This window comes from Pectinophora gossypiella, chromosome 5 (genome assembly GCF_024362695.1).
Source record: "Pectinophora gossypiella chromosome 5, ilPecGoss1.1, whole genome shotgun sequence".
Taxonomy (NCBI): Eukaryota; Metazoa; Arthropoda; class Insecta; order Lepidoptera; family Gelechiidae; genus Pectinophora; species Pectinophora gossypiella.
In genome coordinates this window covers 8,733,690-8,757,675 of record NC_065408.1, presented here as the reverse complement: position 1 = coordinate 8,757,675, position 23,986 = coordinate 8,733,690, and the positions used below count along the sequence as shown (strand labels likewise).

General features: G+C 36.8%; 4 protein-coding genes across 5 annotated transcripts; all 4 read left to right on the top strand.

Moving 5' to 3' along the window:
• The first annotated feature begins 4,932 nt into the window (after positions 1-4,932).
• LOC126366763 (larval cuticle protein LCP-30-like) lies at positions 4,933-8,909 on the top strand. The gene is made up of 5 exons (XM_050010004.1): positions 4,933-5,019; positions 5,212-5,255; positions 5,494-5,661; positions 7,933-8,064; positions 8,276-8,909. The coding sequence occupies exons 1-5, from the start codon at positions 5,005-5,007 to the stop codon at positions 8,781-8,783; spliced, it is 867 nt and encodes a 288-aa protein (XP_049865961.1). The 5' UTR covers positions 4,933-5,004; the 3' UTR covers positions 8,784-8,909.
• A 1,727-nt stretch (positions 8,910-10,636) lies between these two features.
• Positions 10,637-13,857, top strand: LOC126366768 (translation initiation factor IF-2-like). 2 transcript variants are annotated; one of them, XM_050010009.1, is made up of 4 exons: positions 10,637-10,828; positions 10,960-11,071; positions 11,513-12,078; positions 13,581-13,857. In XM_050010009.1, exons 2-4 carry the CDS (start codon positions 11,051-11,053, stop codon positions 13,735-13,737), a joined length of 744 nt encoding a protein of 247 aa, XP_049865966.1. In that variant the 5' UTR covers positions 10,637-10,828; positions 10,960-11,050; the 3' UTR covers positions 13,738-13,857. The 2 variants fall into 2 exon arrangements, with proteins under 2 accessions (XP_049865966.1, XP_049865965.1); XM_050010008.1 differs by having other exon boundaries at positions 10,954-11,071.
• A 1,636-nt stretch (positions 13,858-15,493) lies between these two features.
• Positions 15,494-16,630, top strand: LOC126366947 (larval cuticle protein LCP-30-like). The gene is made up of 3 exons (XM_050010291.1): positions 15,494-15,508; positions 15,611-15,837; positions 16,252-16,630. The coding sequence occupies exons 1-3, from the start codon at positions 15,494-15,496 to the stop codon at positions 16,628-16,630; spliced, it is 621 nt and encodes a 206-aa protein (XP_049866248.1).
• Positions 16,631-19,661: 3,031 nt separating this feature from the next.
• Positions 19,662-23,543, top strand: LOC126366779 (larval cuticle protein LCP-22-like). Its single transcript, XM_050010026.1, has 4 exons — positions 19,662-19,686; positions 20,732-20,928; positions 21,441-21,612; positions 23,343-23,543. Exons 1-4 carry the CDS (start codon positions 19,675-19,677, stop codon positions 23,436-23,438), a joined length of 477 nt encoding a protein of 158 aa, XP_049865983.1. The 5' UTR covers positions 19,662-19,674; the 3' UTR covers positions 23,439-23,543.
• Positions 23,544-23,986: the final 443 nt, after the last annotated feature.

Genomic DNA, 23,986 nt, shown 5'->3' with positions numbered 1-23,986 from the left:
TCTGTCCACCCTAATGGCAAGAGGACAACATAGCCAAATAAGATACTTTTTACGTAACTTCAAAACGATACATTTCTCTATGGAATTTGTACAGAAACACATGTACGACAACAAATAAACGTAGTCAAAATTAAATGTCGTGTCGTGTTATATAATTTAATTAAAATTCCTAAATTAGTCAAAAATAACCTAACATAAGCTCACGACCATACCTACCCCAATGGGGTAATCAGAGGTATATCCATTGTAAAGTAGTAAATATCCACCAAGCTTTCTGTCGGTTTAGGTTGATTTTAATGGTCTTAGATTGGCTTGGTAACTTGGAATTGTATATAAATAAGATTTTTTTGTTGCTTTATTATTACTATTATAAATTTTATATAATTTACCTTAGACCCTGTCATTTAGCCCATTACGGCCAAGAGCTATAACTATTGCATTTCTTTCCAACTCGCAAATTCCGAATGACTGTAGCTATAACCGTAACTACCAATTTAATTAGATATGTCTAACGAACTATTGTTTGTTCGTTTTTGCGTGTCGTATTTATTATCTATTAAATTATTTCCTGTCTATTGAGTCAGGATCGAAGCAGATGGAATTCAATAGTCTCTGCTTACCCCGGTGGAAAGTATGCGTGAGTTTTGTTTGAGTTATGTATATATGTGTTATTGAGTGGACTACTTGGCTCTGCTCCCTCTCCTCAACACTTTACTCCGATGAATGAACACAATTTTTAATTGTATTGCTGACTATATCAACATCAGCAATTGAAATTACCAACATTCCTCGAGATGTCATCACGAGCAACATAAAACTGACGAGTTCATTTGTTTTGCACGTGTGAATTAGCATCATACAAATTAAACACATACAAATCATCATACAAACAACAGGTCAGCCATCGCGCCGATTAAACCGGTGGATTACATCTAATTCGTATGATAACTGCTGGGCAAGGTTGTCCATCATACGAATATGGCTCATAATGAGGCATACACCGATGCCAATTAGGCTTCGCTTCTATATATAGTGAGAAGACGCGATGAGGTAAGAAAAGTACCTACTTATGAGGCAATGTTATTAAAAAATTAACGTTGCGTAATTATTTATTTGGAAAAAAAGTGTGAGCTTTGGGGATAGGTAAACAGCGCGACCGATGTATTCTCTGTGATGTACAGGGACTACTAGGAGTAAACATAGTAGGTTTTATCGTTCAAGGCAACCAGGAACCGTAATAACTAGACTCATCTAGCGATTTCTTTAGCTAGAATTTATTAAGTCTATGATATTTTAAAGTTACAAAAGTGTTACGCTTATGGTACCTATCTGTAGGGACCGGTTAAAGCCAAAAATTCCATCTGTCTGTTTTACATACTCTTGCATTCTTTAAAAACAAGATTCACGAGATTCTCAAGTTGAACGAGCACAGATAAAATAAGTCAAATCAATTCAGTTAATATGATATTTTTTTTTAAATAAAAAGCTCTACCAAATCAACGAATGAAGTGAAAATTATAAAAAGTAAGTAATCTGTTGGCACATTTCGAATTCTAGTGATCCACCAATTATTACGTGTGAAATATCTTTTAGTGTTCCGAACTCTTTCTATCTCTCGAAAGAATTACTTATTGCTTTTACGACGAGTGCTCTTTTAAAGGCTCGACCAATATTTTACCTTGAGTATGTGTTACCTTGAGATTTTTAAAGATAATAATAAGATCTTAATGTTATTCTGACCCAATTAGTTATCACGGAAACAAAATAATACACTAACGCCTTCTAAACTTTAAACCCGCTTGATGACACGTCTGAGAACATTCGCCCAAAAAAGCCTTTAATTTTATATTTCTGTGGTAGTACATTATTATTTTTGACATTTTTAACCTATTTGGTCGGACCAATGCGGAGTGCTGTGGGTGTCATTGGGATTGGGATATTAGAAAATGTTTTTTATTATTATTATTTGTACACAAAAAAATATGCGGCTTTGCAGATGTGTGGAACACGAAGCCTTAACCATTAGGTTAAGCTTAACCATATTATATATTAATATGTAGTTTTATTTTACACATTTGAATTTACCGACAACTATCAGTAGGGACTCTCAAGGCATATCGTCATCTTCTAGATTCAGAGTAGTGAATCAGAAAGGATCACTCACAATTGTACTACTGTAATATAATATTTAGTGAGTGTGTATACTACTATATTTTAAGTGATCCTTTTTGATTCATTAAAAGCTCTGGGCACGTAAAACTACAGTACTTCAATAGTGAAGCTGCTTTACGAGAACGACTATCTGAAGCGACTGTACTCACTTAATTTTATAATATTTGTATGTATATAATTCAATTTGTGACATAATTCTATGCAAATTAATTAGATAATACCAGGGTTCACGTATAATGCCAAGTTAAAATATATATTAGCTGTAGTTTAGTACACCTGATTTCGTAAATGATTCATAAGACAATGGAAAAATAAAATATTTTTTATTAGTAAATTATTTTATCGTAGGTTTCTTTTTTATATAAACTTTCATTACTGGTTTAAAGTAAATGGATGTCTTCAAATATCGATATAATTTATTTTTTTATTCTTCTTCTTCTATCGTGTGGGTTGTGAGGTGAATTACCATCCCCATCAGCCCTCATTCTCCATTTATTTATTTAAAATCCAAATCCGAACTCTGAAACCCTTAAAATGTTTAAAGTGTGTCAAGTGTCTGGCAGTAAAGGTCCTAAATAACAACAATTGGCTACAAAAAAACTGATAGTGGGTAATCTAGCGCAGTTCTAATAACAATTCAACATTTAAACAAGAGAGGGTAGTAATTAATAATTGTTAAGCGGTGCGGATGCGGGCGCGGGTGTCGGTGCGGTGCGGGTGTGTTAGAAATGGAATATAAATGTCAATCGAAAGTATTTTATGAAAGTTTTGTATTGAGTAAATCCTTGAACTTAAAAAAAAACTTTATTATTCCCCATCGGTCATGACGTGAAAATAGAAATCAAAATTTTTCAAACAGATATGCTAATGGCCCGATTATTTTCATATCTATTGTGGTCCTAAAATTCAAATGCGGATATAACAACATGGGGATTTATTTTGATTCCATAAATCACGACACGATGATTCAATTTTTGTAGTTATTTTATTGTATTAGCATAAAAAGTAACAAATTGACATTTGTGGAAAACGTATCCTTGACGACATAATGTAAGCATACTGTGTTGTACCGGTCCGTCGGTTCTAAAGATGCGGTAAACTTGATAATTAATTAGTAGACTAGAACTGCTTCTCAAACTTTATGGACAGAAAACAATAACTGAGTAAACGCTTTTGTGGCGGGACCTAAATTTTAAACCTGGTGTTTATTATCTTTAGTTTTCGTTTTGTAATCACTTTGGGGACGCCTGTGCCTAGCAATATGACGAATATAGGCTTATGATTTTTTTTATAAGGCGGTAAAATACTCAAGTGCTGTTTTACTGAATTAAAACAATTTATTATATCTATACTTTTATTTTACTAAATTTATTTTACTAAATTAAAACAATTTATTATACCCCCTCCGGTTGATTGAGGGGAGGCCTGTGCCCAGCAGTGGGACGTATATAGGCAGTTTATGTTTTATGTTATTATATCTATAATATACATAAAATTAATGTCGCTCTATGCCTCCATGCAGAGCCATCATGTTCTACTGCTCAAAATCTGGTGGCAGACGTCCATGGGGATGGGGATATTGTCGAAATCACTTTGTAAGGCTGTCCTTTGTTTGGATAAAACATTGCAGGCTGATTACCTAATTGTCCGAAAAAGTACAATACAGTAAGACAACTTAAGTCCCTACAGTTTGCTTTGCTTTACGAGTCAGTCGATTACATAAGTTCACTAAATCTTTTAAGGGGCAATGTTTTTACAATAAGATTCCCATTGACATTCAGAATTTGCCTTTCAACTGATTTAACATACATACATAAACTCACGCCTATTTCCCACCGGGGTAAGCAGAGACTATAGAATTCCATTTGCTTCGATCCTGACACACTTCTCTTGCTTCCTCCGCATTCATCAATCGCTTCATACACGTACGCCGGTTCAGAGTAGATCGTATTGAACCTTTTCTAAGGACATCTCCAATTTGGTCATCGTAAGTCCTTCTCGGTCTTCCTCTGCCAGCCCTACCATCAACTGTTTCAAGACAGTAGTTAAACATGAACTTTGCAAAAAAGGTTATTATAAGGTTAGTGATTATTTAAAAGATATGAATGCATGGGATTAACTGTCTGACAACTGATATTAGGCAGCTAAATTAATCAATTGTATAACAATAATGTTGTTTTTTTTTAAAAAGAACGTCTAGGGCCCTGTGCCGAGGTTTTTCTTGCAGCTTCTTTTCCCCGGCTATACAGGTCGTGAGAAGCTGTAGTAGTTTTAGGCGGATGAGATGTTCGTAATGTAAAAATTCAAAGTGTAACTATGTTACCTATTGAATAAAGATATTTTTGAATTTGAATTTGAGTTGGCTGAGGGGAGGCCTGTGTCCTGCAGTCGTATAAAATATGCTATGTTATTTTAAAACTAGGTACATCTATAGTGCATACTAATGAAATATGTTATTTCGTGTACTTAATAAAAAAAAACGAAGGTCATTGTCTTTGACTAATAATTGAAATTATATATTAATCTTGATAGCTTATTTTTTATGATTAAGCAGTCTCGTACGGGTCACGGCGTGAGTAATGACCTATCAAGCTAAGCTGTACTTCTAATACTGCTCATGACATTTTTTCTCAAAGTAAGTATTGAGGAAATTAATCACTGAGGTCGATGCCGCGAAGATTGAGAAACGGCGTATCAATGAATATACGTCTGGTGAGATATTGTAAATGAGACGAACTGGACATGAAAATTAACTATATAAAACTATAAAAAAGGTATAAATAGGCACAGTGTTGTGAATTAGCACATTCAAGTAGGCTATCGCGGGTTGAAATGAGGGGTTTCGTGGTAAGTTAGGTGAAATAAAAATAAATAAAAGTGCTTATTAAGTTTATGGTTCAATTAGCATGTGTTTAAATAAAATTAAGTGATGATGTTTACTTTATGATTATAATAACCGATTATCATATTTATGAATAGATTACATATAGTATAATAAAGGTGTTACGTTGAACTAATAGTGCTTATGATTTGTTTTAGATCCTTTGTCTGTGCGTGTCCGCCAGTCTGGCGCAGGTTGGAAGGTAATTTTTTTCAGTTATAGAATTATGTTTTATCTCATCTAAAGAAATACTTTTATTTCGAATAAACTATAGAGGTAGTGTATATACCTAAGAAAAAAAACACGTCTATCCCTAATGTTTATCGAAGGTCAAAAAATATAATTAATGTTTTTTGGCCATTGACAGTGTATTTTGAAAGCTGGTCAACATTTATTAGGTAATCATTCATTTAATAACAACGTTCTTAAATTATTTTCAGGTACCAGCCCTTCCAATTTAGCGCCCCCAAGCGTGTGGTAGCCACCGCTTCGGCGGCTTCGTACGACCCGAGCCGGTACAACCCTGGCAGATATGACAACGCGGGTCGCTACGACCCTAGCCGCGACAACTCTGGCAGATACGTTCCCGACAACTCTGGAGCTTACAAGTAAGTTATTTAAGATGTTATAGCCCCACCCTTTATCACCTTACCCTAGCAGTTATGACAACGCGGACCGTCACAACCCTAACCGCTAGGACTGTGGCCGATACGTTCCTAACAACTCTATAGTCTACAAGGATCTAGTATCTAAGTTATTTTAAGATGTTACTAATAAAAAAGTGTTCTTATAAGGGTTCCATTTTTCCTTTTGAGGTTTGGAACCCTAAAAATAATAAGATATTTCGCAACCTGGTATCTAGTAACTATCTAGGCATAGACCTAAATAATCCCATTTTCTTAACAAAATTATGCGTGGTGATGTTATCCAAGCACTTAAATACAAATAGCTACAAGAATCCTATGGTCCTTTTTTTAACGAAAACCTATACAGGGTGTTAGTGACATCGTAACGAAAACTTTGAGGGGTGGTTCAGGCCATGATTCTGAGTTGATATCAAGTAGAAATTTCCGTCGCAAAAGTATGGATTGGAAAATAATTAAAAAGAAAAGAAAAATTTTCATGAATTTTTTGACACGAAATTCCACTCGATATCAACTCAGAATCATGGTCTGAACCATCCCCCTCAGTATTCGTTACGGTGTCACTAACACCCATACCTACTTATATGGCTACCGTATGTACTTGTACGGGGTGAAAGTGTCATCGTAACGAATACTGAGAGGGATGATTCATCTGATTATTCTGAGTTAATATCAAGTGGAATTTTCCATCGCAAAAGTATAGAATTGAAAATAATTTAAAAAAACTAAAAAAAACGGACGGAAAATTCCACTTGATTTTAACTCAGAATCATGGTCTGAATGAACCCCCTCGGTATTCGTTACGATGTCACTAACACCCAGTATATATCCTAACTTGCATATGGCTTTCGGCCAGCTTTGGTTCCGGCGAAGTAGTTAATGCCATCTGCGGCAAATCTACAATAAGTCAAGTCAAAAAAGGCCAGCTTTGGCTATTTTACTTCAACGTAATCCGCTAAGACAACGCCCAAAGACTATTGCCGTGTTATCCAAACTTACAAGTCTACACGTTCACAAGCTACAAGTTACTCACAAGTACATGTAAATTACGTTTATCAAAAGAAGTAGACTGTAAAATATACTTGTAAAATTAATATTGACACTTGCAACATGTAATTTACATGTGCAGTTTTGATAAACATATTCTTGTAATATTGAAAAAAATATGTAAGTATTGATAAACAGGGCATTGATTGCCACCCACCTGGGCACCCACAGACGTGCCGTACTTTTAACACCTGGGGCGTAGGTGGACACTTAATGCTCCCTGTTGACATAAAATCTGTTACTGATGAATACATTAACTTACGCTTTTTATGTCTACTTGTGCTCTTTAGCAATAAATAATCAAGTAACTTACATACTTAAGTGTAAGTTTATCCATCCTGGTAAGTACGACGCTGACGGAATAATAAGCATTACAGATCTGTGTTTACATTTTGTCAATATCTTTTCTGTTATTTTCAAACAATATCTTAAATTCCAAACGATTTAAATAACTACTAAAGTTTTAAAATATACCGAGAAACAGTCTCTCATTAGTTGGTATTTCCGATTTTACACCGATTAGAATTTATTTACATTTCAGCTACCTGCAGACCTACGCAAAGTTTAAAAAAAACAAAACGATTTATTAATGTTTATTTTATGAGGTCAAGATGTATCGAAATATTTATTTTTCATTCGTTACATTCCAGCTTGTTTGCTTTGTGATCTGGAAACTCCGGACACAATACGTTTTAGTCTAAATCCGGTATGACGAAATATCTCAAAATATTTTTAAACGCTTTTTACAATTTATCATTTATCTAAGGGCTGTAATATTGGAAAAATTATACTTAATTCTATATTTTAAATAGTCCTTTATATTACTCATAGTAATTCCTAGTTACTAGTACTATCTATTTTGAAACAAGGATATTTTTATTTTGTCTACATAGGCATTATACGGTATAGTTTACATTACTTACATGAAAGAATTTGGTCAGCCATAATTTTATGGTAATAGAGGTATAATACTTCTGCGATGGTTAATGTGCGACAACCACCATACTGTATCACAGAATATAGTATTAGGCGGGAAATGATTTCCTTCCTGGCCTTCTATGTTTTTGGGGCGAATCTACAATAAGTCATGTCTACATTTTTGTTTGCTCCCAGACCGGCATAGAAGCTATGTATGTGTGTAATTAAAATATGTATAATACGTATTCAATAAGTATTGTTTTATTACAGTGGTGACCGTGGAGACCGCGGCTCCGGTGGCGGCTACTACACCGGATCCAGTGACCGCGGCGGCCCTGGAGGTCAATACTCTGGCTCCAGTGATGCTGGCAAATACACCCCTGATAATGGACCTGGCGCAGGGTGAGTCAAACAACTGCTTTCCTTGTGTTCGAAGAGGATTGAGTATAGGAGGGAAAGGATATGACAGTGCAATTAGAGAGGACGATCAAGTGATAACTCACGATACAAAACATCTGCAAAATCTAGGGTTAATCTTAAAAACAAGCGAATATAATTGCCTTGTAAAATAAATATATCAAATGTGCTATTTTGTTTCTGCTTGTGATTTCAGTGGTGCTGGTGGCGCCGGTGGTGCTGGCGGCAGCGGCTTCGGAGGTGCGGGTGGCAGATTCGGCGGAGCCAGCAGCGGCGCGTTCGCAAGCGGGCTTGGAGCTGGCAGCAAGGCTTCCGCCGCTAGCGGCGTCGGTAGCGGGCTAGGCAGTGCCGTCGGCGCTGGCGCCGGCAGAGGCAGTGCTTTCGGTAGCGGCGCGTCAGCCTCCGCTTCCGTCGGTGGCAGCAAATACAGCGGCTCCGCCAACTCTGGCAACTACGACTACCTGCATGGCATCATCCGCCAGGAGACCGACGTCCAGCCCGACGGATATCACTACCTCTACGAAACTGAGAACAAGATTCTCGCTGAAGAAGCCGGCAAGATCGAAAAGATTGACAACGAAAACGAGGGTATGAAGGTCAAAGGATTCTTTGAATACGTTGGCCCTGATGGTGTCACCTACAGGGTAGACTACACTGCTGATGAAAACGGCTTCGTTCCCTCCGGCGCTCACATTCCCAAGTAAATCTAGTCCCGTCGTACCTATTTATACCTCTAGATGTTAGTTCATTATGTTTAATAATGTAAGAGATGCTGTTCGTGTTGAATCAACTTTATTAAAATAAAAATAAATAGATATTTTGAATCTCCACATCACTCTGTTTTCATCACCTGTCACTTCCTGCAATATATTTTTTGAAATAAAATATAATTAACAAGTAGCTATCATTCAACAAGTGTCAGCTAACAACAAGTTATGAACTTATTAAAGACAAGTGAATTAAAGAGCAAAAATTCCTAAAACTCATAATAATATTATGTCTTTTGGGGAAGATATATAATAATATATGATTAAGAAAACGAAGACCAACCAACCACAATCAAAGGCGGTGAAGTATGTTCCCATTCAGGGACCAAGTTAGAATTTTCTGTTGCTGAGTGTGTCCCGTTTTAGTAAAAGTTCTCTAACGATTGCAAATCCAGCCACTAGTTTGTAAAGTTATAATCTGTGTAAAGCGGTTGCTCAATCGTAACTGATAGACGATCATTATTTCATAATTCAATGAATGTTTGCAAGAACTTTATATGCTGATGACTTTTTAGGGACTACATATATGAACTAGAAACTCAACAGTTTTTATAACCTAGAAATTACTATCTTCTAAAAACCTTTATTATTGCGAGTTTTGATTATAGACCTCGCAAAGTGCTGTTTAATACTATTTTCATGGCAGGTTTGTAGTCTTTATTTTACCCGGAATAAAAATAATTGAATAAATCGTTTTTTTTGAAGAAGAAAAACATATGAATATAATTTTTCAAAAAGAGGCTTTAGTGGTTTGTTCTATAAGTGTGAGTACGTAATATGGATTCGGGACGAATGCATATTTGTCTAATGCGTAGTATTGTTTGACGATGATAAGAACAAAAAAGCTTTTGTCCTTCTATCCCCTCCACTACGTATATCATGGACTATTGACCTGTCCTGTCCATAACAACTTTGTTTTTACAAACAATTCTATACTTTAATGCAATTTACGATCACATTTGTAGAATTATCGATTTTTGTATCATTTTAAATAGGTCGATTGTCATAGAATAGGTGTGAAGTAGAAGGATAAATTATATTTATTGTGCTCTATACTACATTATGGGTTTTGCTTTTACACACGTACACACACATACAGTTTTAAAAGTGCAAAAGGCATTATTGTTGTGTCAGACTTTCTTATTCATCTGAATTTTATTCGTTTTTAGCTAACATACTTTTGTAAGGTGCTGTAAAATATTAACGACATCCCAGCTACCTATTTATTACTGTTATTAAAACATTCGGAATATAACATATTAATTAAGCATTATTTTCTGTTTTGAAAATCAGGTAAGATGGTAAATGGTATCCACTCAATAATTTATGGACTATCATCTACTTTAGTGAAACATGCCACTGAATTTTTGACCTATACTCATTATCTACAGAAGGCGTACAAATCACGTAGCTAGTATAGCTACCTAAATATAAGTGTCATACAATTGATTCCGCTGACTCTGTTAATCTGTTAGCATCTACTTCAAAGAAGTTTATTGTTAAACGCTACAATGTTAAACGTTGTAAATGTGTTCATAGAAAATATTATTTTGTTTGTCATGAAATAATATTTATAGCTAATTATTATTGATGTAGGCACATAATGAGCTAGAGTTGTAAAGATTTTTCTTTGCAACAACAACGATGGCGCCACCGATTTAGATGTAAATAAAATTAGGTTCCAAGAATGCGGAGTGTGATATGATGCGGTTTGTGTCACTGCATTTTTATTTTATGCAAATCGATGTGTGGAGGTCCGCGTGCACTCCATGTTATGAGAATTACGACTTTTCTGAAGTCGGTCGTGCCTTGCGCCGCGCTCCCGACTTTAAAAAATCCTCGACGTATCCAAACAGTGCAAAAGTGTTTGATAAATATCAAATTACAAAGTCAAAAAGGAACTATTTTAATACGATAAGCTATGCTAATGCATCTGCCTGACCTCGTCACACCTTGATTTAAGGATTCTGTTCCACTTTACGGTACGTCTTAAATAAAATTTATTGTAGATTTAAATGTTAATAGTGTGGCAATGGAAAAGACGTTTTTTGATAGATTTTTGTTTTGTATAATGTTCCTTTTGACCTATGCACCGTATCCGGTCTAGTTTCAGATCTGAGTATAACCTCAGCGGTCGCCGCATCCTACATCCGAGTTGAGCCACATCGAGCAACACGAGCATACGTACCACTCACCTGAGAACAATGTTGACATTCATGAAGCTTGTGAGTATGTTTCGTATAACTTACCTGTCACGTTTTACTCAATTCTAATAGATCATTATAATTGGACACGTTCTTATGAGTTTTTGTTGGTTTTAAAATTACGGATGACATTTAAGCTAAGACATTTACTGACTCGCCTTATGTAGCAGCCTCCGTGGTCTAGTGCTTAAACAATTGGGCTCACGTTGTGGAGGTTAGGGTTATAAATCACTTTTTGAGACTGTTTTTGTGTGGGTAGGACATTGCAGATTGAATAACCTGATTGTCCGAAAAAGTAAGATGAGTCCATGCTTCGGAAGACACGTTAAGTTGTTGGTCTGGACCTATTAGCAGCGTGGTGGAGTATGCTCTGTACCAGCTCCGGTTGATTGAGGGGACGTATATATACGTAGGCATTTTTTATTGTGTAAATCTAAATAAAATTAGAATTATTTATTTCAGATTGTGCTGTTAATCGGCACCCTCGTAGAATGCTCGCCTTTTGATGATGGGAAGTACAATCCAACCAAATATAATTATAACGATGATGGTAGATACTACAGACCCTTAAACGAAGGCAAATATATTCCCGGAGATGAAGGAAAATATACTTACGTTTACAGGCAAGGCCTTTATCCTACTGACGATGGAGACTATCGGTATATCCACCAAGTAGGGCCTGATGGTGGCTTTGGAGGAAATGGTGGGTTTGGAGGGAACGGAGGTTTCGGTGGAAATGGAGGACAAGGTGGATTTGGACCAGGTGGTCCAAAGGGTCCAGGTGGTCCTGGAGGTCCGGGGGGTAAAGGGCCGAATGCGATCGAATACATAGGCCGCAAGAGTTACGCTAACAGATATCCCTATATACACAAAGTGATCAAATCATTGGTGAATGAGTTCACATCGTCTGACTACCTGACCTCTGAGGGCAGCTCGAACCACTACAGCAAGGTGTACTCCGACAAGGAGGTGGCTCTCAAGTGCCGGTATTTATCACCGTCGCAAAACCAAACTGAATTTGTTACGCAGTGAGTATAATTTAATTTGAACGAACGAATTTCACGATCGGATTCCTACTGCACTAATCTTTTGGTATTAGATAAATATGAATATCTCTTTCTTTAATTAGAGTTAACGGCCTCCATGGTCCAGTGGTTGAGCGTTGGGCTCACCATCCGGGGGTCTCGGGTTCGATTCCCGGTGGGGACATATCACAAACAAATTACTTACTCTACTGGCTGATCACCAGATTGTCCGAAAGTAAGATGATCCGTGCTTGGGAAGGCATGTTAAGCCGTTGGTCCCGGTTATTACTTACTGAAGTAAATAAGTAGTCGTTACATGAGCCATGTCAGGGCCTTTGGCGGCTCAATAGTAACCCTGACACCAGAGTTTATGAGGTTGGTACTCCGCCTCACAACCTACACGATAGAAGAAGAAGAAGAAGATTAGAGCTTTTGATACTTAGTTAAAAGATAGGTGTTTAGTATTTAGGCCAGGTTGTTATGTTATGACACATTCGGTACTGGTTAGATTAATTTAATTCAATTCTTTAATTTAATCTAATAAAATCCAAACCAATAAAATTATATTGGATTGTCAACTTTAACTAAAAAGTAACATCAAGGATGTTACAAAAACCTAAAATGTAAATCAGGTCTTCCAATCTAAGCTCACATTCAAAATTAAAGTATGCCAAAAATGGCATTATTGAAGTCGTATACAGGCGGGATATGCAAAATATGCATATAGTGCGATTTAGGATTAACTTTTTAAAATAAAAATTATACTAGGTAGGTAGTAGATTATCGTGATTATGAGTTACTCAAAGAATATTGCGTTTGTGGCACAATGTAAAACTACGGCAAAGATGTGCATGGGTAGACATCATTTCTTTCGTCAAAGATCATGATGGTTTAGTGAACTGGGGGGTTAAAAAGGCCACATCGAGGCAATTCATCTAAAAAAAAGAAATATTGCAATTTGACATTTGCGCATGTAATAGTAAGTGCGCAATGCAAACAAATGTCAGATAGTGATATTGCTTTTTAGATGAATTGATTTGATGTGGCTTTTTTAACCCCCTGTTATGGCTTCCGAATACATCCTAAATACTTAGGGAAATCGTCGTCTCCCCAGCATAATCCCGATTTTCACAAGGTCCGCCTACCTAACCTGAAGATTTGACAGGTGCAGTTTTTTGTATAGAAGTCGCTTGTTTGACCTTTCCACCTGTGAAGGAAAACCGAGCTCACCAGTACTCTAAGAATTCAAACAATTCATTTTCTCGATATCGACTCTCCGGGTGTCGACAATTTTGACCGTTCAGCTTTAGCGAATATCACTATCTAGTTCGCACCACTTCTTTCAGACAATGCTCAGAGCAACTCAGATGTGTGTGGGCCTTTAGCCTTCAGCGCTCCATTTCTGTCCATATTGAGTAGCAAATGCCACCCGAGAAAAATTTACATAAAGTTCAGCAAAAACACCACTGATTATTTTTTATTAAACAGTAATTTCAATTTTCCAGGTACCCCCCGAGCTTGAAGGTGAAAGACGGAGAAAAGCAAGGATCGTACTATAGCTTCAAAGGCACGAGGGAGCTGAATACTGTCGCCAATGCTTTGACAAGCAAGTTGAAGTTGGAATATGAAGTATTTGTGAAGGTTGTTGAGGTGGTGTCCTAATATAATGAATATAAATATTAAGTTACACAAAAGTTTTATGAGTTACATAACAAGATTGCATTTCTAAAACTGTAATACTTATAAAATCCTGAAATGAGTACATTTTAATAATTTATAGAATTCTTGTTTCATTATTTAAGTAATTGATCCTTACTCTTCATTCAATGGCGGATGAGAATTATCTAATATAAGCTAAGAATTATTTTGGCTGAATTTTGGACACGTTAAATAAAATCTTATATATAACTTACATAAACATGAAAGCCTTAAAACACGATAGATAGATCAGATATTTTATCAAAAAATAGTGATTGAAAACTTAAACAAATAAGATAGTTGTGTATCTATGATTTTCCGATGTGCGGCGACTGTAACCTGGTGGAGTCCGAAGGGAAAGGATTAGGCAAACATATCGCGATCAAATCCAGGATGTTTTAAAGAAAAGCCAGATCAAGGAAGAGGTAGGTAATCTAAATCGGCGAGAATGCATTTTTTATGCATAAAAGATAAGAAAAGAAAGATTTAAAGGAAAATGTATGCATGAAAGATATGATTTTTAGAAGTTATTGATGAAAGTGGATGAAGCAAAAGTAGTCAGTTGAATTCCGTGGTCTCTGCTTATCATTCATCATCACTAATTTAAGAGCCACGCTCTTGTCGGTGTAGCATTCTCCATGCTACTTTTTAGGGACAAACAAGGCAGTGGTTTAGTGGGCTTCTTATAATTTACCCTAGCGTTATCCTGTTTTACACGGGGTCCGCTTACATAACCTGAAGATTTGACAGGTCTGGCTTTTTTACAGAAGCGACTGCCTATCTGACCTTCCAACTTGCGAAGAAACAACCAGCCCAATATACGTTAGGGTTTAGGTTTCCTCACGATGTTTTCTTTCACTGCTGAGCACGTAATAATCATAATAATATTATTATCGTCGTGATCTCTGCTTATCCCAGAGGAAAATAGAAGTCATTTAGAAAAGAAAAGGCTTTGTAAATAGATCATGTAAAATAGATAAAAATAAAATAAATACATTATATAGGTGTTTATTTAATTACTTTATCAGAAATAAGATAATTAAAACATTGTTAAGTACCTTATTAATAATTCAACAGTCAAGATTCTATCGATCGAAGTAGGTAAGTAACGCTTACAATTACACTAAAGCATTTTTTATTAACCAATAAAATGGTATTCTGATAGCTAACGACACCGGCTCTAATCTGTCGCCTGTACGAAGTGGATGATTATATTTTTGGCTTTTTGAATGTATAGTCATAAGAAATATAATGTACCCACTTTAGGACTCTGACGCACTAACATATTTGACATTTAGTGAGACTTACAGTTCAATTTGTCAAAAAAGTTAATGTGACATGGTACCAAAGTGTATACATATTAATGCTCGTGACTGTATAATGGATCAGGGACGAACCGCGCTAATGATGTTTTATTGATACTGCTCCATTTACATAAAATCATTATCGAGAGGCTTATAATGTTGACGGAAGGACAATGGGCTATTTAGTCAAATGATCCAATTTGAAACATGGGCGTATCAAGATTTCGAGTATATATCACCGATCGACCCAAATAAGTCTCCTTGAATGCCATCTTAACATATAAAATTTACATTTTCTGCAAGTTAGTTCACAGTATTCATGCAATAAATACTCTATATCCAAATTGGTCACTGTATAAAAAGAAACGATAGGCGTCCGAGTCTATCATTCGAATTTTTTTAGAGCTTTGGAAACAATGAAGTCGCTTTTGGTGAGTTAAAAAGTTGAATCAAAACAATTGACACGTTCTGGAGTGCAGTGATAATGAGTAAAGTGGGTGGTAATATTAAATGTTGTGATTTATTTTGTGCAGTTTGTTTGTCTGGCGTTTGCTGTTGTCAACTTCGGCAGTGCTGAAGATGACGGTCAGTATCGTCCAGGGAAGTACGGCGGTGACGACGGGAAGTACCGTCATACGAACGACGGGCGCTACTTCGGAAGGAATGGCAAATATGATTCTATCTACTCTGCCTACCAGCCACTCTTCAGCGCTTACACTCCTTACCAGCAGTTGATAGCCCCTGTGGTCACGTACGACAGGTAAAATAAACATCAGCACTTTCCTGGCGTTGTCCTGTTTTTACCGAATATTTATAGAAGCCACTGCCTGACTTTACAAACTGATGTAAAAACCAGCTCAATTACAGGTGAGGTCACATATGTGGGTTTCCTCGCGATGTATTTCTTCACCGTGTACACAGGCACACGATAATAATTTTAGATCGAAATCATGAATTCGACAACAAATTCGAAAATTATTGATTTATAATGTGAAGTGTTCCTACAGGTAAAATAATGTAGGTATTTTCTCACGTATTTTTTTTTTCGGAGGGCGTATAAGAATACAATGACTCATTAATAACTTATAGCCTCCGTTTTAAACCTTAACCGAATATGAGGAAAAAAATCTAAATTTATTTAGGGATCGCATCTAATCTCACATGTATTTCACAGTATCGAGCTTGCACCGTTGGCGTCTTCCTTGTCTGCGGTCAAATACCAACCGATAACTCCTAAACCTTTGCCGAGACCAGTTCAGCCATACAGACTGCCAGTGTACTCTAGGACTCAGTATACCACTGACCGGTATGCGGCTATTGTGAGGCAAGACCAAGATTTGGATCTCAACGGTTACCACTATGCGTATCAAACGCAGAATGGTATAGCTGCTGAGGAGAATGGCTCAGTGGCTGCTCCTGGCACCAGTGGAGGTACCCGAGCGAGCGGCTTCTACGAGTACGTCGGAGATGACGGTGTCAAGTACAGAGTCGACTACATTGCCGACGAGAACGGTTTCCAACCCAGAGGCGCGCACTTACCCCAATCTCAATAACTAACTACGATTGATTAACATTTTTCGAAGATGCTTTTAAATAATATAGTTAAACATATAAACTATTTATGACTGTCGTTTTATTCCTTAATTATTTGATAGATACTTGAAATACTTTGCATCTGATGTATTTAGACGGATGCGCTTATATTGAGTTTTTTTTCTTCTATTGTGTAGGTTGTGGAGTGGATTACCTTAACCTAAGCAACCCTGGTGTCAGATTTATTGTTGAGCTGCCAAAGGCCAACTACTTACTTGCCAGGTACAGACTACTTACTTACAGTAGTAAGTAGTAACCGGCACCAACGGCTTAACGTGATTTCCGAAGCACGGATCATCTTACTTCCGGACAATCGGGTGATCAGCCTACAATGTTCTAACTATACTAGGGATCACAAAGTGATTTTTGTGATATATCCCCACCGGGATTCGAACCCGGGACCCCAACGCTCAATTACTGGATGACGGACGCCGTTAGTATGGGGTGAATATCCCTCAGATGACCTTACTGGAGTTCAGCGGAATCGAGGCACTAAAAGTAAAAAGGTTTTTATTCGCCAGAACCCCACACGTTGTCTACCTGCAATAAAAGCTCGAACGGTATGCGCCATAAACATAAACTTATGAGAATTCACAAGTGTTGAAAATGCTTGTTTGAATTATAATACCGCTGAGTAAGTAACACGATTATCACCACAGAAAATAAACGCATGTTATTTATTTAGGAATTACTTTCCGTATATTTTAGTTGGGTGTGTTAGGGGCGTTGGGTTTGTAATCTCTCTCAAACATCAGCATTACGATGAATATCATAAGATACATTATACCAAAAACAGCTATAAATTAATGTTTTTTTTGTATTTGATAATGAGAAGCCTGTTTAAGAGAATAACATACCGTTCAAGTTGCATCATAAATCATTCGCTAGGAATCCTATAGTTCACTGACATTATGACTACTTATTCACTACAAATATAATTAACATTGATATTTTTTTTTTGTAATAGAATATTAAAATATAGCTATCAAATTGATTGATTTATTGTTCCTCTGCCGAAGGATTTAATACCTGATGAAAAATAAAAACCCATTTAATGTGAGTATACGAGTGCAGTAAATAGCACGGTGTCATGTAAAATTGTGCAAATTGTTTATGAGTATATTGTATTGTTCATTTTGTTTATTACTAATTATATACATAATCAATTGATAAATAAAAATTGTCAATAGTAATAATTTATTGTTGTTCTATGCAGAACTCATCATCTCAGGCCTTTACATCTTTATCAGATGATTCAAACAGCGTTTCTGTGGCAGCTTTTAAAATGGCTGTAAAGTCACATACATGGTGTGTGTATGCAGAACTAGAGACAAGAATATAACATAACCTAGCATCACGCCTGCATCCCCGAAGCGGTAGGCAGAGGTGTACAGCAACACCCACTCCTCGCCAGCTATGTTTAAGTTCCATGTAATATTTGCCCTATAGCCAATAACCGGACACTAATTCTGGAAACCACGAGATATCAATTTGGCGCTCAACTGGGCACCTGCAGTTCTTTTAAATTCTGCATCGGAGAGCCTGCAGCGCACCCCATTAGTCAGGCCAAGAAGCTAATGTTATCTCAGGTAAACCTACAATAAGTCAATAAGGCTTACTTATTGTAAAAGTCTACTAAAATAATACGTCCTAATTGGATGGACTTGTTATTTGGGGGAAGTCTGGAGGTATTGAGTTGGCAGCCCGTCACTTAAAAATCAATCGTATTTTTTTGTTCTGTGTGTTCATTTTTGGACTTCATAGCACTGAACACTCAACCCCTTGTCCCTCCCCCCACTTATTGTCTCCTAATAATCTGTGTGTCTACCTACTCCGATAAGGTTTATATTACTTCGTGCTCGGTCCCGATAGAAATCTTTCTATAAATGGACACGTGACGCTTCGTCTAAAAATGTGTTTCTGCAAACATATTGTTATTTATTAGCATCCTAGTTTGAGATTCTGTCATCTGAACTGTGACCTTTTTTCTGCACTTATAATGAATGAGCAAGAAACTTGAAGTAGGTGGGTAGTCTATAAATTAAAAAGAAGAATATGTCTTTAAGTGACGTGTTCTTTTGATTAAAATAGAGGTTCGTCATCCAGTAAGAATTCATATAAGTAGTGAAGATAAAAACTGCCTATTTCTCCCATACCTATTTGATTCGCTCGGGTTATTCATTCATACACTGATTCGCATTAAAATGAACAGCCGTCAATAATGCGACCCTTTCTTTTTCAGCGGATAAGAAAACAAAATTAGATGGTGTTTACAGGAATTAGATGTGTTATGTCTGATTATTGAAATTTAGTTCTGTGCAATAAAGTATATTTGGTTTGAATTAGCACCATTACTTAGTTTTATAGATAGAGGTAAGATCAGACCATGGTTTGTTTGTTGTCATTGCGCACTTGGTTTCATATGTGGAAATGTTAAATTGCAATGTTGCTTTTCAAATGAATTGCTTTAATATAACATAAGCTTGATAATATTTATTTTTACACTAGGGTTGCCACCATAAGTAGCAATCCAGTTTAACCCAGTTTAGTGCTTTATATCATTTATTACCTATATAATATATCTTTAACATGTATTTTTTGTGGCCAATAAAATGTTATGACGATCAACGTTATTTTTATGATAATTGAGTTGTACCCTATATGGAACTTTTATGTTATTTCCAACTATGTTACCCATTGTATATACAACTCGCCCTTTATAATATAACAACCATAAAGTTTATTTATGAATTTGACGAATAAATTAGGTTAATGAGGAAATAGACCGAATTAGTTTAGTTTTAATATGTTGTCGATGTTCCCACGAGCACGCATTGCTTTCGATCGACGGATCTAAATGTCGCATCAACATTAATTGATAAATTATATGCAAATATATGACAATATCAATGTCGGGTTGCGTAAATAGTTTGGAATATTAGTATAAGAGTTAATATCCATCATTGACCTACATCAGATACAGATCGGAACTACTATTGACAAAATGAAGTGCTTGGTGAGTGTAACTATTATTCTAAAGTGATATAAAAAGCCTATACTCAGCAGTGGGTGGATACTGGCTGAGTAGATAGATAGATATAAAAATGGGCTTTTAAATAAAGTTCAGTAAACAAAAACATTGCAAAACGTAAGACCTTGTATTCCAGTTGAAGCTGAAATCCAATGAATACTCTTCTTAAAAAACTTCCTACAAACTATACATTTTGACAGCGTGCACGATGCGGAAGAATATTAGCCTCCTTTCAGCTTTAAATAGAACATTATTTTAGTAAAAAAATATATTCAAATTGAATTTTAAAAATATCTTTATTCAGTAGGCAACATAGTTACACTTTGAATCGTCATTTTTTACATAACGAACGTCTCATCCGCCTAAAACTACTGCAGTTTCTTACAACAACCTGTTTGTTTAGCCATGGAAAAGAAGCTGCAAGAAAAACCTCATATACATTTCATCATTCCATTGTAGGTTCCTAATACCTTCACATTTTGACAATGTAAATTACATAGATAATGTGGCAATATTATTTTAGTAAAAATCGATAAGTAACCATGGGATAGAAACAATATAATATATTGGACTTAAACTGTGATAAGACCGCCATTTGCTATGTACTTAGTTAAGAGTCTTTTGTTAATATTTCCTTATTTGTTGCAATAAAGTACATTTGTATTGTATTGTATAGGCGTGTAACCTTAACCTCCTTAACCTCATAACGCCGAGATTTTCATACAATAGTTAATCGAGGTTTTAAAAGGACACTAGGTCTTTCGACTTTAAAGCACACTAATCTTGCAATTTACTTTTTATGCTTATTAAAATGTATTCCATAGATATTAGTACTAGAACAATCGACAAAGTCAACAAGGGGCTACATTGTGTTCTAATATTCTTATACCATAACACATTCTTCAATTTTCTTTCATTGTGAGTAGTCGTTACATGACTCATGTCAGGGGTTGATGAGATTGGTCATCCACCTCACAAGCCACACGAGAGGACAAGAAATTTCTTCTTAACATTTTCGATTTCTCCCCAGATTGTCTTAGTCGCCGCTCTGGCTGTCACGTTTGCGCAGTTCGGCGCACCAAGACGGCAGGTGCTGCGGCCGCTGCCGCCGCTACGCGCCGCGACCGTCGCACGCGCCGCTCCCCCCCGCGCCTCCTCCGCCGACGCCAATGCCAACATCGTCCGCTACGACAGCGATATCAGCCCTGATGGCGCTTACAGCTGGGCGTAAGGACTACTTTTTGTTAAAATTGGATTCACGAAGAGAAAATTAAGTTGAAATAATCTGACTGGGACCGGACTTGAATCCGCAGCTGTTTTCTCATCAAGTCCCGTTCGAATCAAGTTATTTTGCGGTTTAATTTTCACTTTGTGAGTTTTCGTAATCGTAACCACGGGTTAGTAGTATTTAAAAATCAAAAATCCTTTAAATTGGATTCGTTTTCATATCATCAGTAGAACGCGGACTGTATATCAATCAGGCGCAACGTGATAAAGTGAGCCAACTCTATTGGTTTCTCTAAGGTACTAACATAAGTTAAGTGAATTGTACTAACAAATAAATGGATCTGTGTTGTCTTTAATAAATTAGATTTGGAATTATTATCATTTATTACTAAAATTTTAATAAAAAAATTAAACATAACCGTTAGAAAGAGAGCATCATATCAATGTTGTTTCACTCACATTATACTTGCATCAAACACTTACGTAATATAAATTACTTTATCTTTTACCAGTTTTGAGACTGACAACGGCATCGCTGCGCAAGAGCAAGGCACGCCCCGCAACTTTGGCGGCAACCCCCCCGTGGTCCCTGTTGTAGCGCAAGGCTCCTTCGCGTACACATCGCCTGAGGGACAACCCATCTCCGTCTCTTATGTTGCTGATGAGAACGGATTCCAGCCCCAGGTAATGCCAAATCAGGTTTATAACGGAGTTATCGTCAGTTTTATTAGAACCGAGTGAAAGCCCGCAGTGGGTCAAACTCCTCAGGGACGGGTGAGAGCCCTCAGGGCCCCATCAGAGCCCCAAGCGCTCTAAATTGGGCCGGTCAAGTAGTGATGCCATATGCGGTAAATCTAACAATAAGTCACGTCAAATTAATTAAAAATATTTTACCATTATTGTAGGCATGGTATCAGAAAACCAGGTATGTGACAGCTCAAATTTCAAGATTAGCTTTTTTTTTTTTTTGACGTGACTTATTGTAGTTTTGCCGCAGATGGCATTAACTACTTGGCCGGACAAATGGGGAGCGCTGAAGGCTCTCACCCGGTACAACGTTTAAGACAACAGGCCTGAGGGTGCCCAGTTGGGCGCGAACCTCGGCTCAGGGCGTCGTCTGAGAGGAAAAATATTTGAAAGAATTAATCGACCCTAGTGGGTCGATAGCGATAAGCGCTGAATGAGGGAAATCGTCGACCACGCCGGCGGGGTCGGTATCGGGGACCTGAAGTGTTTGGTGTCGCGAGCTGATTGGCTGCCTCTAGGGCTAGAGTGATCGGGTCGTCGGGAACAAGATTAGCCCAGCTGACGTCATTCCACACTGCGTTGCCATTTCGTAAAAAAATAAATTATCCACGACCAATGTTTTTATATATGTGACAAGTAAAAGTAAGTACTTAATTAAATACATTAGTCTGTAATTCGTTTATTTTCAATAATAAAATTTACGTCTTTGGTATGTTGGAGATACCAATGTAATGGTAACACAGTGGTAACACTTACGTCATCAAAGGGCTAGCCATGGCGGCTTGACGTAGGATTGAGCATACCTGGTTTTTTATACCATGATTGTAGAATTAAACATCTGCTAAAAAGAGTTGTAATTATTGGTGTTCATTCTGGCGGACAGAAAAAAAATATAGCATCGACATGGCTCAAGAGCGCCATCCTTCAACGAACGCCAGTTTCAGAAAACGTATACTTATATCTAATATTTAATTATGAAACATTTCCCCTTTCTTTTTTATATTAAGTGCGTTATGATTTTAGCAGTTATTCTAATATCAGTAGCGTAGACAATTACTAGACATTTGTTTATTAATAAATTTGCACAAATTAAACTGTTTTTAAAACAATATACAAATAGATTGTCCCAGCCATTTAATATAAGACATTTTTTTGAGACTGTGGACTTAAAACGACATTTTATGGACAATTATTCTGCCAAATTTCATTGCAATTGCATTAGTGGCGTGGCTACAAAGTATGACACCCTAAAAGTATAATTTTACTTATAATTTCAAGTTTATACCGATACACATAAGTACTGGTAATTTTGCGTATTTGTATACCCAAAATGTAATGCACGAAATATACTAATACATACATACATACATAAACTCACGCCCATAATCCCAAATGGGGTGGGCAGAGCTACAAGTAATCAAAGACAACTTGCAGCCACTGTTGATACGTAGTCCTAAGATGGATATGATGAACCTTACGGTGATAAGGGATCAGCCTATCGCAAATAACATTAGTCCATCATGTTAGAGGACGCAATCCCTCTGTCGGTTTTTACGACATACCCGGGAAGACAAGCAGCTGAACGTGTTCTATGTTTTTTATTTGCTCCCAGAACAGCATAGAAGCAAAATATAAAATATACTAATAATATATGCATTTGTCCACAGGGTGACTCTCTCCCCACCCCTCCTCCGGTGCCTGCTCAGATCGCCCGCGCGCTTGAATGGCTCGCCAGAAACGCCCCTCCCCAGAGAAAGAAGTGAAAACCTTCAACATAACACAACTACCCACCTTAGTACCTTACAAAACATGTTTTAGTACAAATGTAATATAATATATTGTAATTGTTGTAAAATACCTTCAATTAAAGAACCTAATATAAAGAGATCGACACGGTATCCGTGAATAAATATCATTTAAATATTTTTTGTGTATTTTTATTATCTTCCCGGGCTGCTTGTCTTTCCGGGCATGTCGTAAAAACCGACAGAGGGGCTGTGTCCTATAACATGATGGACTAATGTTATGGGCGATAGGCTGATCCCTTATCACCATAAGGTTCATCATATCCAGCTTACGACATCGTATCAACAGTGGCTGCAAGTTGTCTTTGATTACTTGTGGCTCTGCCCACCCCATTAGGGATTACGGGCGTGAGTTTATGTATGTATGTATGTATGTATTTTTATTATATCTGCTAATTGCAACGTCCCCAAGGGCTACAGGCTAAGCTACCATACCGCAGCCATCATAAATCTATTGGAAATAAAGTATTTTTCTTCTTCTTATCTTGTGGGTTATGAGGTGAAAA

Excerpts from the sequence above, each read along its gene's own strand:
- LOC126366763 (XM_050010004.1), top strand. Across the intron at positions 5,256-5,493 it reads AGTCTGGCGCAGGTTGGAAG|GTACCAGCCCTTCCAATTTA; the intron begins GTAATTTTTTTC and ends AATTATTTTCAG. Across the intron at positions 5,662-7,932 it reads GACAACTCTGGAGCTTACAA|TGGTGACCGTGGAGACCGCG; the intron begins GTAAGTTATTTA and ends GTTTTATTACAG.
- LOC126366768 (XM_050010009.1), top strand. The coding sequence starts at position 11,051 with ATGTTGACATTCATGAAGCTT. Across the intron at positions 11,072-11,512 it reads TGTTGACATTCATGAAGCTT|ATTGTGCTGTTAATCGGCAC; the intron begins GTGAGTATGTTT and ends TATTTATTTCAG. Across the intron at positions 12,079-13,580 it reads CAAACTGAATTTGTTACGCA|GTACCCCCCGAGCTTGAAGG; the intron begins GTGAGTATAATT and ends TCAATTTTCCAG.
- LOC126366947 (XM_050010291.1), top strand. Across the intron at positions 15,838-16,251 it reads CCTGTGGTCACGTACGACAG|TATCGAGCTTGCACCGTTGG; the intron begins GTAAAATAAACA and ends TGTATTTCACAG.
- LOC126366779 (XM_050010026.1), top strand. Across the intron at positions 20,929-21,440 it reads GATGGCGCTTACAGCTGGGC|TTTTGAGACTGACAACGGCA; the intron begins GTAAGGACTACT and ends ATCTTTTACCAG. Across the intron at positions 21,613-23,342 it reads AGAACGGATTCCAGCCCCAG|GGTGACTCTCTCCCCACCCC; the intron begins GTAATGCCAAAT and ends ATTTGTCCACAG.